The sequence below is a fragment of the Peromyscus californicus genome, unplaced genomic scaffold (assembly GCF_007827085.1).
Source record: "Peromyscus californicus insignis strain IS unplaced genomic scaffold, ASM782708v3 Scaffold_17__1_contigs__length_78620276, whole genome shotgun sequence".
Lineage (NCBI taxonomy): Eukaryota > Metazoa > Chordata > Mammalia > Rodentia > Cricetidae > Peromyscus > Peromyscus californicus.
The window spans coordinates 63,222,692-63,238,222 of record NW_026294469.1 but is presented as its reverse complement, the minus strand read 5'-3'; the positions used below and the strand labels follow the sequence as shown (position 1 = coordinate 63,238,222).

At 47.3% G+C, this 15,531-nt stretch overlaps 1 protein-coding gene across 2 annotated transcripts in view; it reads right to left on the bottom strand.

Annotated features, from left to right (window-relative positions):
• Myo5b (myosin VB) overlaps positions 1 to 15,531 on the bottom strand; it is a 291,674-nt gene that overhangs the window by 111,464 nt on the left and 164,679 nt on the right. For both annotated transcript variants that reach the window (XM_052742546.1, XM_052742545.1), the window contains exons 6-8: positions 10,872 to 11,015; positions 9,373 to 9,454; positions 2,794 to 2,901 (exon numbers count right to left, since the gene is read on the bottom strand). In XM_052742546.1, coding sequence (XP_052598506.1) covers positions 2,794 to 2,901; positions 9,373 to 9,454; positions 10,872 to 11,015 — 334 coding nt within the window. The remainder of the gene's footprint in view (positions 1 to 2,793; positions 2,902 to 9,372; positions 9,455 to 10,871; positions 11,016 to 15,531) is intronic.

Below are 15,531 nucleotides of genomic sequence, written 5' to 3'. Positions count from 1 at the left end.
AGCTTGGAGGCATTAGTTCTTTTCAAATTTCAGAGTGTTCCAAGCTTATTAAAAAAGTTGACAGAATGGTGTGATGGATGTTAGTAAAGTTGCCTTCTGTTGAAGAAATGGCAGCTGTTGGCCACATCCCCCCTCAGCTACATCTGCTTATCCTTAAGGCCGTGCTTCACTCAAACTACAACAGCCATAGCACCTGTATAAATGAGGGGCAAAGATAGGTCTTACTAGGGTTAACATTTCCCCCAGATAATCCACAAAGTGAACAGCCCAAGCACGAACTAAGGAAAATAATCACCAACAAGGAAGCCCGTTCTTATCAGGGCATCCTCTGAACAAGCAAAAACTATAGTTTTTAGTGCCTATAAATAGGTGACACAACTCTACAGTGCAACCCCTCAACCTAAGGCTGAGGGGAAACTATGAAAATGAAATGGAAAGATGCAACAACAACAGAACCAGGGTGCTGCCGTTAGAGTGTGTCTTTTAGACATGGCAGGGAGGCTGTACCCATGAATCTCAACAACGTGATTTCCTAAAGTAGATCTGCACAGTGACCACAGAGATGACATGCCAACATGGATGGGGGAAATTTCACAAGGTCTCATGCTTAAATGAAGGGTTATAGGCAACCAATGGCTGCTAAGGAAGGGAATATCAGTTTTCTACAAAGATGAGCTCCCTGATAGGTTACCAGATCCCAACTACTCAGTCTTAGCACATGTACATATAAGCAACATTGAATGATCCGAATACATACATACATCATAAATTTGAGAATAGTGTGGGGGAGACATAGGATGAGTGGGGAAGGGGAGAGAAAGGGTAGAAATGATGTAATAGAGTACTGATTTAAGAAATTCTCAAAAACTTAAAAGAAAACCTATTAAACCTAATGAGTAAAACAAGGGTTGACAGCCATACTCCCCAGCCCACAGGCTGTTTGTGTAACCCCATAAAACAGTCCTGCCCACTTGCTTTATTTGAGGCTGTTTGCAGGCCCCTGCCACAGAGAAGAGCAGAGGCAACAGAACCCACACAGCTCACAAAGCCTAAACTCTTTACTATTTTGTATTTTAAGACAATGTATTTCCAACCTCTGTAATTAAAAAGGAGAACATTTATTAAAGAGTAGAGAAGAAAGAATTACTGAAATAATTTCACAATTGTGATCTGCTATGAGAGGTATTTAAATCAGAGCCTGGGAGGTATCCACCCCCCTCTTACCAGCTCTTGCTCATTGCTCACAGTAGCCCAGAATGGGCAACAGCCCCATGGTGAGTGCTTCTCCTGTTGGCAGACTGGGCAGAACACATCTGCTCAGCATCACATATCCCGAGTCCCTCACTGTGGAGATCAGTATGGTGTGTGATGCTGGAGGAGGCCAGAAGTGCTGGTATCAAGATATTCTCTATGGCCTCCTCTCTGGGAACTGCTCCGTGCCAACTGGCAGAGCATCAAGGTTCTGAACCAAGGGCACCTCAGTGATGCAAAGGCAGCAGAAAGTTGTCCCCATCTTGGGTCTGGTCCCCTCCTGGTTGTGGCCATTTACCTGAGAGCCCAACAACCTCCCTGCTGAGCTCACATTGGGCCTAGGGATCCACCACACTCAGGTCCAGCCGAGCCTACTTGTTCAGGGCGCTGGTCCTTAGCCTTGGGCACACTTTGCCCTCTTCCTAGCTGGGTCTGAAGTTTATCCACAACTCTGGTTCCTCTACTCAACAGTCCCCGGGATGTCCGGTCCCTTATACTAGCCACAGCAGCACTTCCTTTGCCTCTCTGACTTCTGTGGTCAGAGTCCACTTCGGCCCTTTTCACAGTCACTCACTCACTGTTGCTCAAATTATAAAGATGCTGTCTTCCTGCTGGAACAACCAGAGTGCTTTCTGTCTCCTGATCGTTCACAGGTACAAAGGGTGAACTCTACCCATGTCTCAGCTACCCAGAGAAGTGGCCACAGTGGAACCACAGCACACGCCTTCCGTTTCCTCCCCATAGAGACTAGGGCGTGTCCAGTTGGTTCACATTTAATTTGAACCCTGACAAAACTTGGCTTATACCATAGAACTGAACAGATGCTGCCCTGAGTAACCCGACAGAGAAGCCAAAAGCTCCATCTCTGTCAGAGAAGAGGTGGGGAGGACACCGTGGCCATCCGAGTCACTTTCTGAGTTTCAGGCTACATTGAGCACCCCTTTGCCTGGCTATGGGCCCCAGGATTGACTATTTTAACTTCCCGGTTAGGAAGAATTACCTTTCATCTCACAAACCTGGGAGTGCTTCTCCCCTAAAACAGGCTCGGATAGGGGCAATTCTCCCCAGCTCTCCCAGGCTCATCTGCTACTGAATGTCACAGAGAACTTCCTACTTCGAGGACTGCAATGCATACGGCTAGCACACCAGCACTGTGTCCCACGAGGGCTCCCAGACACTGGGGGCTGCTTCTTCTCAGATGCTGTGGCTAGTATGCAGGTGGTCTGGCTCAGTGGGAGGGCCTTTCTGGGGGCGCACATTGCCCTGAACTCAGACCACAGCACACAATGACATGACTACACTGGTTTCTCTTCATCTGTTTCAACTCCCAAGTAAATGGCGGGATATTTCGCAGTACCTGGCCCAAAAGCTTGTTTCTAAGAAAACTTCCAAATTGTAAACTTTGGAGCCTCTGGACTGAGAGAGGTAAGAGTGCAAGAAAACGTTCAGCAAGGCTCAGGAGACTTAGTAGGTAAGCCAGTGAGACCTCCCCTCACTTCCTTCAGGCCCTGTGCAGGCTACTCTCACCCAGCAGTTCCTTACCAAGAAGTGTGAGGGCCTGTCGGGTCTTCTCAAAGTCCTCTGCATCATTGACACCCTCGATGGCTGTGTTTCCTCCATGGGATGTATAGAAGAAGTCCTCTGCACATGCTGTGGGAGGCAGAAGAAGTGAGACACTAGAAAGATCTTCATTCCTCATCACCCCCAGATCACCACCTATGAGGATGTCTATTCTGAACATGCTAGCTCACACCAGTTTTTGGTATTAGATGGATGTATAATCCTTTAGAATACCCTACCCACAATGGAAAATGAGAGAGAAAACTGAGCAATATAGAAACTTCTATTGTACTCAAAGTGTGTGGCTGCGTGCATATAAAACTGGCATGGTGAATAAGTTGGTAAGGTAAACAAGTCATGGGAAGTTCAGTTTAACACCACTTAATTCAGATTGGACTTTTTAAAGGACCTAACATACAAGGAAAATATATGCTTAGAGTCACATCCTGGAATCTCAACTTCTAGCCTTGGGTGATGTTCATCCAGCAGCCACATTTGACAAGTGAGGGGCAGTGGAGGGCGTCAGGGACTTGGCTTTGTCGATTTTACCAAGCCAGGGCTGTCAGGACAAGGAAGGACTGGGGTCCTTAGTGTTCTCTCCCCTCCCTCAGCTGTGCCTCTGACGGCCTTGACAGCTGAAGAAAGGAGAGTCAGTAGTGTTTTACAAGTGAGGGACAAGCTTAGCAAAGGGCAGATACCCAACAAGCGCTTGGAATGCATTACTCAGAGGACGGTAACGTCTGCTCCTCTGAAGGGTCTGGCCTCAGAGGTTTAATGAAGAACAATGACTTAGTCCAGTAAAAATTACTGGGGTGAGGAGGGGTTTGAAGAGGTGGCTCCACGGTGAAGGGCATGACTGCTCTTACAGAGGATACAAGTTGGACACTAAGCACCTCTCTATACCAGCAGGCTCAAAACCTCCTGTGACTCCCACTTGTGGGGATCTGGAGCCTCTGGCCTCTGTGGGCCCTGGCACTCATGTACACACACCTACACACATACACACAAGTTTTAAAAAGTTATCTCTGGGAAGTACTTAAGTCTCTGACGTAATGTGAGGACAGCTCTGCCTGGTACTTCATGCTCGGTGTGTATGACACTTGGTTTTGATGGGAGGCCAAGACCGGACATGGGCTGCTTTTCCTCTTTCCCTGAAACCTCCCCTGCCCTCGCCCCAAATCCTTTTCCCTGGACCTGGTAATGCACACTGAATACCATGTCAGCTAAACACACTCGATAGCAACTTCAAGTCCTTCAACACCATGTCTTTCAATTTTTCTCCCAAGAATGTCTATGGTTTTTTTCCATTCTGCCTGCCTGCCACCTGCCAATTCTGTGGGTCTGACCTTCGGCAAGTGTTGTCCGGGGGGGAATGTTGTGAAAGATTCTAAACCTATCTTTGTATTTTGGCTTACATTCTCTCTACCTCGGCCCCTCACATTGTGAAATAATCTTTTTGTACACCGTGAAGATGTGTCACTCAGACTGGTTTAATCAAAAGCTGAACAGCCAAAAGCGAGGCAGGATTTCCAGGACAGAGAGAATGCTGGGAAGAAGGGAGTCTTCAGCAAGATGCAGAGGAAACATGATGTGTAGGAGATGAAGTAATAAGCCACGAGCCACATGGCAGCACATAGATGAATAGAAATGGGTTAATTTAAGTTATAAGAGCTAATTAGAAACAAGTCTAAGCTATTGGCTGAGCTTTCATGATTAATAGTAAGTCTCTGTGTTGTGATTTGGGAGATGGCAGGTAGGATAAATAAAGACTCACTACTGCCCACCCCACACCCCACCCCTGCAATGCTGGTAACTTCAGTCACATCACTTTCCTACATAAAAGCCCCTCAACAGTCTCACCGCCCTCAAGCCAAGTGTCCTAAACCTTTTGTGGCATGGCCACCTTCCACTCCTCCAGGTTCACGGCTTTTCCTTTCTTTTCTTCGTGTCCTACACATGCCCATCTCCTCACAGCTGCTCCTCCATCCCTCCCTCTGTCATGTGGTTGACAGTTCCTAACTACCTCTATTTTCTCATCTCAACCCAGGTCCTGATACTGCTCCTATGTAACATCAGTGCTCCAGGCCACAATGAAGTCTGTCAACAATTCTGGAAAACTGAGCACTAAACACTGCCAGGCCCAGCTCTCAGTGTCAGAACTCAGCACTGATGTTCCGGTTGACTATACAACCACCATTATAATAGGCTAGGCCTAGACTTTCATAGGAATAAATAGAAAGGAATACAAAGAACATCCACCGTGTGCCAAGAGAGGTTTCCTGGAGGATGAACACACTTAGATGAATGGAGGCCAAGATTCTTGAACTAAAAGAGAAAGGACTTCAGCCTTTTACTCTCTCAGAGCTTCAACAGAAGTAAATTTTTATGACTTACACTCAAAATATATTTAGCACCTCCATAGCTAATTACTCCACAAGCTCAGGGTGCTGAGCAAGAATAGATCCAAAAGGTTAATAAACCTATTCCTCCTCTTACACTCACTTTTCAAAACAGCTTACCTGGCAACGTTCCCAGTGCCACCTAAAGACGACTTACTCCATTTGCTTCCAACATGTAAACCAAGCATGACTACAGCATGCTAAGGGGCTGCACAGGCTCACCAGGGGATGACCAGGATGGAAAGCCTACTACTGGAACATTCCACTGAAGAGATGTTTGATCTTTAGTGTCCCATGATTTTGATTTTTTTTTTTTAACTCATTACTGAATGTCAGCCAAGACAGCAGGGTCACTAGAGACTCTAAAGGAGACATCTGGCTTCTGCATTGGAGGGAAGGCATTTTCAGCATCTTCAAAAGATCCTTCACTGTCAACAGCTAGGGCCCTACTGCTTGCTGTTCTGTGTCTGACAGATCACCTCCACCTTTCCTGCTCTGCATTTCCAAACTCAGGTCCAGCCGGGTCGTTTCTTAGGCTCAGGTGACACTGTCTGCAGAAGCCACCTGCCAAAGGATCTGAGTGCAATCAACAAGATCCTCTCTGTCCCCTGCTTCCGCCTGCTGCGGAAGTCACCAGTTGTCATCACACAACAGACTCCTTAGTAAAAGACACGAAAGCAGCGTATGCTTGGTCCTTCCCTATCTGCCTGGCTGGCCGCAGCTCAGCTCTCTTCCACTCAGGTCCATGAAGCCAGCACTATCCTTCCCACCTACAACATTGTCTCTCATCATCCGGCTGTGATCTCTCTCTCCTCTTTGCCCCCTCCCCCTCTTTTGTAAGAATTTACAAGAAGAAATAAATACTAAAATGCCTATTAACTGGTTCATCAGACAGACAATAGCCCAGGCAGTCACCAGAGCACAAAGAGGCCGTCAATCTATGATTGGAGCACCAAACATCAAGGCCAATGTCACAGAGCTTGGACCTCACCTGGGCAGGCTGTACTCTGACCTGCGCAAGTCTGTGGTGACTGCTATGAAACTGTATCAACACACTCGTGATAGTAAAAAGGAAGGGGAACTTTCTTAAGCACCTGAGTAATAGATTTAAGGAAGATGGGAACTTTACCATCCCTTATTCCCTAACAAAATTACCACTGGACTTTGTTCTAAATTTCCCAAGGTCATTTTAAGCATAAAGAACAGCAGTCGGGTAGTGGAAGAATCTGAGTGACAAGACACAAACCCATGCCTTCCACCTTCAGACAAATGCACAAGTTCATGCCAGGGCACCAGAGATTTTTGTATAATGTGTTTTAAGTTAAGAACAAGAGAAGGATTATGGCGTCTACGGAATCTCCTGGAGCTTTTGGCTTGTCCGCGTATTTGACTTTCCCAGCTATTTATCAGGGTTATCGACGAAACCAAAAACCCAGTTTCAGGGCTCATAGCCAATCCACCCACAAGGCCATAGGCTTATCAGAGGCTCTTCATTTCTCTCCAAGATGCAAGAAATTGATTGAATTGAGTAATTTTCAAGGATTCTGGCAGAAGCCCAGGGAGTCTGTACCTTTCACAAACAGCGGATAAGGAAAAGCCATTTTAAATCTCAATACAACTCACGTAAATGAAAAGTTAGACAACTTCCCTACTAAAGTTCCATTCAGGACGAAGTGGCCAGCCAGGTGGATCTTGTCAGTATTTGATTCTCCATAAAACCGACCTCAGAGAAAAAGTGCTTCTGCAGGTCAGCTATGAAAACCCACCCTACCCCCCTTCTAGGAGGACAAGAGGAGGAGGATGGTCCTTTTCATGGCTGCTTATTTGGTCACTCTCGACTAAGAGCTGGCATCTAACCCAAAAGGCCCCAGGTCAGGCTATTGCTCAAACAAGGGCTACTGAGAACCTGCACTGACTAGCTGGGAGCACGCAATCCTTGTCCTTGGGAAGTTATGATAACCCTGGAAGGATCAGACTTGCCAGCAACTACACAACAAGACAGATCAGCACAGTGGGTGCCATCCAACGTGTCCTTTCAGGGTTCCGAGTAAACTATGACTTTTCATAGAGGGCGCTTTGGCCTGAGACTCTGCTTCTTGTGACACAGTGATTACCATTCCATACTGCAATTGACAGGCTAGCTATGGTAGGACCCATAGCTGCATCATTCAATATGGCTTGACTCGACGTGGCTTGAGTCAAGTTTCATGAATGAATCAAGCAAGATATGTAATATGTACAAAAACCACCACAGGAACTTATCAGGAAGGAAACAAATCCTGGAACCACTCTTCTGGTTTGAAAAATAATTGCCCACAAAGGGGGCATATATTCAAATGGTTAGTCACCAGGGAGCAGCATTATTTGAAAGGATTGAAATAATATTATTTCATAATATTCATAAATAACATTAGGAAGTGTGGCCTTGTTGGAGAAAGTGTGTCACTGGGGGTGGGCTTGCAAGGTTTCAAAAGCTCATGCCAAGCCCAGAGTCTGTCTCTCTCTGCCTGCAGATCAGTATGTAGCTCTCAGCTACTTCTCCAGTGCTATCTATGCATGCCACTGTGCTCCCCACCATGATGACAATGGACTAAACCTCTGAAATTATAAGCAAGCCCCCACTTAAATGCTTTCTTTTGTAAGAGTTGCTGTGGTCCTTGTGTCTCTTTATAGCAACAGACCAGTGACTAAGACACCACTTGGTAGATTGTAGCTACTAAGGGCACAGCTGGGACCAGTGCTGGTCCTTAGGATAGCTAAGATTTGGGGACATGGCCTCAGTAATCTGTTTATCTCAGAGCTGCAAAGACCAACCAGCCTTTGCCTAGACAAACCAACTCTTCACATCCTCTTTTAGCCAAGGCTCTCTCTACACAGACCCAAATACAGATAACAGGCCAAGGGCAGGATGCTGTTCAGCTCCAGGCTGGCCCCTCATCACTCAGTATCTGAGGTCTCAGAACCAAGACTCCATCTAGTCTCAGACAGACGAGGCAGGAGCTCCAGCCCAAGGAGAGATGCTGCCTGCAACAGAGCCAGGAATAAAAGTCAGCCTACCACTGTTTCCCTATCAGTGCCTCAAAACATGGGGGATTGCTAATGCATTTGTGGGGGAAAGAAAAGATGTGCCCACTCACTTGATAGAGATAAGAGAGGCACTTTTGGTTGTTCCACTTCCTTCTAGTGAGTGTTCTACCATGGATATGCTAGAAACTTCCACGCCTGTTCAGAAGGGATCCATAGTTTTGCAGTACTGAGTCTCACTTGTCTTAATTGTTACTTATCCTTCCTGCGTGTGCTCTGTGGCCTTCTCCACCATGGCCAGCACTGTTCCTATCCTTTCTATCTCAAACCCTAAAATATGAATTAACACACAATGGTAAAGGAAAAGTGATGAGCATTATTTAAATCTCTAGATCTTCTGAAAGGGACCCATTTCTCATGGTGTAGAAAGAAGAAACTCATTTTTTCTTTTAAAAAAAATCCGTGCGTGCATGTTGTATATATACATGCTTGTGTGCGTCTGTGTGCATCCATGGAGGCCAGGGGTCACAGTAGATGCCTTCCTTGCTCACTTCTCTCCCCTACTGTTTGACCGAGGGCCTCTTGCTGAGCCTGAGACCCTCTATTCCAGCTAGGCAGGCTGGTTGGCCACAGAACTTCAGGAATTCATTTCTCTGTCCCCAGTGCTGGAGTTACTGACATGGACTCACACACGGCTAACTGGGGATCCAAATGCAGGTCCTCACGCTTGTGCGGCGGCACTAACTGAACCATCACACCTTTGAAAGTGGTGACAACTTCACTGCTCTGAAAAACAGGTACTACCCCTGCAGCTCACCCCACCATTGCAGCTCACCCTGCCCCTGCAGCTCATCCTGCCCCTGCAGCTCACCCCACCCACCCCTGCAGCTCACCCCACTCACCCCTGCAGCTCACCCCACCCTACCCCACCCCTACAGCTCATTCCTTGCAGGTAGCCTGGATGTAGTTAACTTGCTTTACTAACTGGCAGTGAGGTTCTGATGGGACTAAAGGGCAGGACCACAGCAGGGACAGAGCTGAGACAAGAACCCACCACCCAAGGTTCCGGGCAGAGAGCTCCTGGCTGCCTGCTGCAGCGGCTGTCCTTGCAGAGGACCCCGTGTACCTGCTGACTTACTCAGAGCGAGCTCTTTAAATTCGGGAAGGCTGGCGGCAGCACAGAGCTGGTAAAAGATGTGGTAATTCCTCTCGTCATCCGCCTGGGGGAGGAAAGGAGATCGATTTTAGGCAGTGATTCCCCAGATCATCTCCTTGACCACTCGGATTCCAGGCCTTGCATCCAGATGGTGTGAGCTAGACCACCCTCCCTCAGGTTTTCCTTCCATGCCCTGGCCAGCTGCAATTCCAACGGCCTTACTCTTCATTTGTTATGACAGGGCCTTCTGTGAGGGCTTCACGTCTTGGCTTAGGTGGAAACAGGCATTTCCTTTTTCTTTCTACATTAAACACCAGCGCCATGTCACCAACAGTGGCTCAGTCAGCAAACACTACCATCCGTGCTGTTTGAGCAACACTCTTCAGACCGTTGCTTCTCTGTTGGAAGCTCCTGGGAGGGGGTGCTTGGGACTAAGTTAAAGCTGAGCTTGCCTATTTTGGGGGGCCAGGCAGTCAGGACACTCATGACTAGAACAACCTTAAATTGGTAGGGTGGCGGGGGGAATGGTGTATAAATATTCAGGAGGCCTGGGTAGTGTCAACGATCGAAGAGGAAACTCACAGCCAGGGTGGAGAGCCGGCTGCTTGTCAGTCCACCCAAAACAGCTGCCTGCTTTCTGTGCTGTAGTAGAGGAAGGATGCAGGACTGCCCAACCAAGCCATGAGGGAAGGGGCAGGGGGGCTGCTCTAAGAGTTCATGAAATATTTGTTACTCATCAGCGGGGACTCCTCACTAAGAAATAGCTCAGGAGACTCTGGGGGATCCTGGGCACAGCTGAACCCCGGGGACCGGGAAGCCACTCTGCACAAGGAAAAGCAAGCTACACACTCGACTCATGTGTGTAGCTATCTCAGTCCAACGGTGGAAGGACAAAGCTGCTGCAGGAGAATGATGCACGGGGTTGCTAGTGGCACCAGCCATCTCCAGACACAGGGAGAAAGGGTTCAGGCCCAGGCCAGGGATAGCTGAGCAGGAGGTAAAGGAGGGTCGGCAGAGAGCACTCAAGGACCACGGTGGGCAAGAAATGAGGACTCTGCTTCCTAGGAACATGTGTGTGTGTGTGTGTGTGTGTGTGTGTGTGTGTGTGTGTGTGTGTGTGTGTGATTTCAGCACATACACCTTTCTTTCTAACCCCATCCATATTTTGACCCACCAAAGCAGGTTCTCTGAAAGCCGAAACCCAGGGTCTACTTAATAACATTCTCTAATGGTAAGACTGTAAAAGCCGCAAGAAGACTGCCCTGTCCTTTATCCTGGGATCAAGCACTCATTTAACACACAACAGGCGAAGCTGTGCAAGACATTTGTGGACCTAATGCTTAGTCCAAATGGATGTTTACTCTGAAAGATAAGAACAAAAACAAGGAGGTTGATCCCAAGCCAAGAGACGGGCTGCTCTGTGAGTGCAGGGGGGAACGACGCTGATAGCCAAATACGAATGACTCAGTCCTGCCACTCACCTGAAAGACCACCCTGGACTTCTCCAGCAAGTAGGTCCTCATGTTGGCCCCGATGATGTGGTACTTTTTATCAAAGCCAATCTCAATGAACTTCCCAAAGCGGCTGCTATTGTCATTGCGAGTGGTCTTGGCATTCCCAATGGCCTGGATTAACAGACAGTAGCAATGTGTAATCAACGAGGGCAAGAGGCTAGGAAGACAGCAGCTCAGTCAGTAAAGCACACAGGCACCTCCCATACAAACACCCCATGCCGCCCCGGGATTCTTGACTTCAGGACTGTAGGTCTGTGGCAGCATGGTACCCACACACACCTCTGCTATTGTGAAGACACTGGGCTGAGGAAGAAGTTCTGCTTGGTTTGCTAAAAACCAAACCCAAACCAATGCTACTTTTCAGCCTCTTGTATGACGACTGGCCACCCTGCAGAGCTATTCTTTGAGTAGAAGACTCTTTAGAGGAGACACAGCCAGGTCAGAGAAACTCTAACCTGCCATTTCTCTGCCCCTCTTCCATTTTTTTTTTCTGTCTAGAATACACGGGTAACAACTGTACCAGTCACCCTGTACCAGTCAGCAAAGGCCTGGAGAATCAGAGACCCTGGCTCTGATGTTCTGGAGCCATCCCTGTGACCACAGTTCTGCTGTGATTAATCTACTACTTCCATCCCTCATGCAATCAAGCAGCTAAATGCTTTGCCCCAGTGGTGAATGGCACTTCGTGGAAAGGCCATCAAATGACATGCCTACCCTACTCATTACTAAGGCTGATCAAGAAGCCACCCACCCTAGAGATCATTTCCTACACAGCAAGGCTACAGACCGAACAGTAGTACACAATCATTTTTTGGAGGGAAAAGGCCTCTGTGAAGCCCCAACTGGCCTGGAATTTGCTATGGAGACTAGCCTGGCCTTCAACTCATAGCAATCCTGAGTTCTGGGATTAAAGATGTGTGCCATACACCTAGCCCATAATACTCTAAAATCATTAAATAACTGGTCTCATATGACTATTCACTTTCTATAAGTCATAATACTAACACGCCAATAATCGATTTCTCTTATTTTAATCTCTTCTGTTTATTCATTTTCAGGTGGTGAAAACACTTAGAAAATCCCACTGCAACTTTTTAGTAGTCTAGAAAAATATGAAGTGCCAAGAGGTTGAAAGGAAGATCCAAAACCACTCTCTAGTCCAGGCCAGCCAAGTCCAACTACTTATATCTGCTAGTTTCAAATCCTAGGTGGCCTCTGAGATTAAGAAGGCCATGATGGAGCTGAAGGCTAATCTCTACTGCTTTACAGGGCTAGTCGATGTCTAACACACTCACACTTCATGAAGACGACTGTCACTGCCCCTGCTCTGGAGGTGAGCAATGTGAAGCCTGGGTCCTTGCTCTCTGCTGGGGAAATGGTTCTGCCAGCACAATGGTCTGCCTATGTACCACCCCGCAAGTGTATCCAAAATGATGTCCTGTATGCCGAGCAGCTTTCCATTTCACTTTGTCCTTCAGCATGGACCTGGCCCACATCACCACTGTCTCTGTCCTGGATAATGTCAGCTATCTCTCTCTACATTTTCTATTCCTGATCTTGTGACTTTCAGTCAATATTCCTCTTGACTAACAGAGCAGTTCGTGTAAAATGTGCACCTGATTGTGTTCTTGGTGTAAAATCCTTCAGTGGCTTCCACTACTCTTTAGTTTTAGAGCCTCAGCATGGCTCACATACCTGGTAGTACTAGCCCACCCAGCCCTGCCATTCATTACTCTAGTACTTGGTCCTCAGCTCTAAAATCCAGAACACTTTTTTCTCTTCAATAGCCCTGTGATTTCTCCACACTCATGCAAGATTCACCTACACTGTTCCCTTTGTTGGGACTCTCTTCCCACAGCTCCCCATGCCTACCAGCCCCTCCTGTTCAAATCTAAACCTGAAAGTAGACAGGCAGCCCTTCCCTGACCCCACAGGCCAGAGTAATTCCACGTACCATGCATTTTTCTGGGCCCTGCACACACTCTGCCCTCCCCTCCAGGAAAAGAGGTGTATCCAAGTACATTGGTGGGCTTCTAAGTCCCCAGCACGAATGTCTGACTCCTAAGCTCCATGGGACAATGGCAGATTGTCACACTTCAGTAAGACAGTTCTGTTTTGAAGACAGAAAAGTCGTCTGTCCTCTCTAGAATATTGACAAAACTTAGACTTTCCCGGGCCTCCACCACGAGGCCTTGGGCTGGGCTGCTTATTGTGACAGTTAATCTGGATAAGAACCCTAAGAGGCAGCTATCACTTTTCACATATGTACAGAGAAACGGGCTTGGGAAGGTCAAGTAATGTGCCCAAGGTCACGTGGCTAGGAAGCAGGCAAGATTCAAATTCAGGTCCCCTGGAATCTTAAGTCTAGACCCGGGTTATACGGAGTAACAGTCTTTCATGCTGTCTCACAGGTCACCCCCACTCACACCAGACTAGAAGCTGGCATCCATGGGGACAACTTCCACGGTTCCAATGACCGAGTCAAATCAGAAGTGGACATAGAAAGCAATACCAATCCTCCAAACCTTTCTTAGCTCAGTCCTCAGTAGAGGACTGGGGAGATTGGAGTGCAGAAGTATCAATCCTTATGTTTACCCTCTCAAGAAAAAGGAGAGGAAGTCACACTCAAAACACAAGCTTGGAGTACCCAAGCTCCCATGTAGCTGCACCTGATGGGCGCTCTGCTTCCTACTTTCAAGGCAAAGAACGCTGCCTGTCACACGTCCCTGCCCCGACCATGGTAGAGCAGCCCCACAATGAGGTGAAGTCTCTCTTCGCAGATTTTCCACTAGTAAGCACAAGGGTGGTAACCAAGTATGACTGTCGCCATCCTGTAATTCTGACGGATTAACAGACCTAAGCATAACTGATGGCCGCCAATGTCACGGCACAGCAAGTAGATAGCCTGGTCCTTCTGAAGAATGCCAACAGAGCGGCCTATTACAGTCTTGTAAAAACAACTGCAACAAGCCAGGCAGTGGTGGCGCACGCCTTTAATCCCAGCACTCGGGAGGCAGAGCCAGGCGGATCTCTGTGAGTTCGAGGCCAGCCTGGGCTACAGAGTGAGTTCCAGGAAAGGTGCAAAGCTACACAGAGAAACCCTGTCTCGAAAAACCAAAACAAACAAACAAAACAACCACAACATACTTCTACACTTTATCAGCCTTAAAACGCACAGACATCTGAATATGTTCAACATGAGTTTACAATCTACAAAAGTCAGTTTGTAGAAAATTATGAAAGACTGTCTATTGTCACTTTTGTCAACAAATAAACTTCAAGTTCCAATTTGTAATTTCAAATTCCAAAAAAGTTCAGATGTCTTATTTTGTAAAATAAACACTGTATCAATTACCAAAAAAACCAGGTGTGGGGACTCACATCTTTAATCTCAGCACTTGGGAGACAAAGGCAGGAGGAGCTCTGTGAGTTCAAGGCCAGCCTGGTCTACATAACAAGTTCTAGGCTAGCCAGAGCTACAGAATGGTACTGTGGCTCAAATAAACAAACAAAAAGGACCAGTGCATGTTCTTTGCTGTTTATGAATACAGAAACTTGAAACTCAACTAGACTTTCCTATATGAACTGTACAGTGACATACAAGAATCCAATGAGTAATTTCAATGTTGGGTCACATCACAGAGAAGCAGACACAGAATTGTGCGAAAGCGCAGGGAGGGGAGCACGTAGTCACGCCAGCAGAAAGGAAAAAGGCTGGGAGAAAGAACATCGCAGTGAATCTCACAGAATCCTGCCACACAAGAGAACACAGGCTATAGACAGGCCATGTAGGAAGCAGATTCTTCTTAGACAGCTCTAGCCATTTTAGAAACAACAACCAAGACAAAAATCCTAAACTCACACCTGTGGTCTTATTTTTGTTGTTGTTGTTGTTTATCATTTTTGTTGACTGTACCTCTAACCTATCTCCTTTTATTGGAGAAGTGTCTCTGGCTCTTGGAATTGTATGTCTGGTTTCACGATACTTAAGATGTCATATGGTCCTCTGGCCTGGACTTGGGTTCTGTCCCTGCCCCTACCCCTGGTCCCCTGATTAGCAATGCTCTCCTAATCAGTGCAGACTTGGGGACAAATCCCTCCTAGGATGCTCACAAGCTGTTAAGAAAATGAAGCCAGGGCACACTAGCACTGCCAACGAATTACACCGATCTGCCCCAGCCAACCCCAGTCCAGCCTCCAGTCTCTATAATTCAACAGCTGCCACTCAGCTCAGCCTACTGGTACTTCTGCATCCTCAGACTATGTTTGGCTCTCAGTCTCCCCGGGAGGTGTCTGCAGCGAGAGCAAGGAGACATGACCCAGTAACTGATTGCTTGGGGCTGAGCAGGGGAACTCTTCCCAGGGACTGGGCAGAACAGTCAGTAATCCGCTGCTCCTACTTGAGACACTGTGTTCCTTAGACTCCTCTAAGAAGCCGCAAGCTGATGACTTCCTGACACATAAGCCACCTAAACCTAGAACATTTGAAAAGTTGTGCTCTCGATTTTGGCAGAGCAAAAACTTTCTGTTGGCAACACTCTAATCCCAGCCAGGATCCCTCCTGATTTCTGCTGCTTCCTCTTCCCTACCGAATTCAAGCTTTCCCCCCAGAGAAGAGCACTGAGAG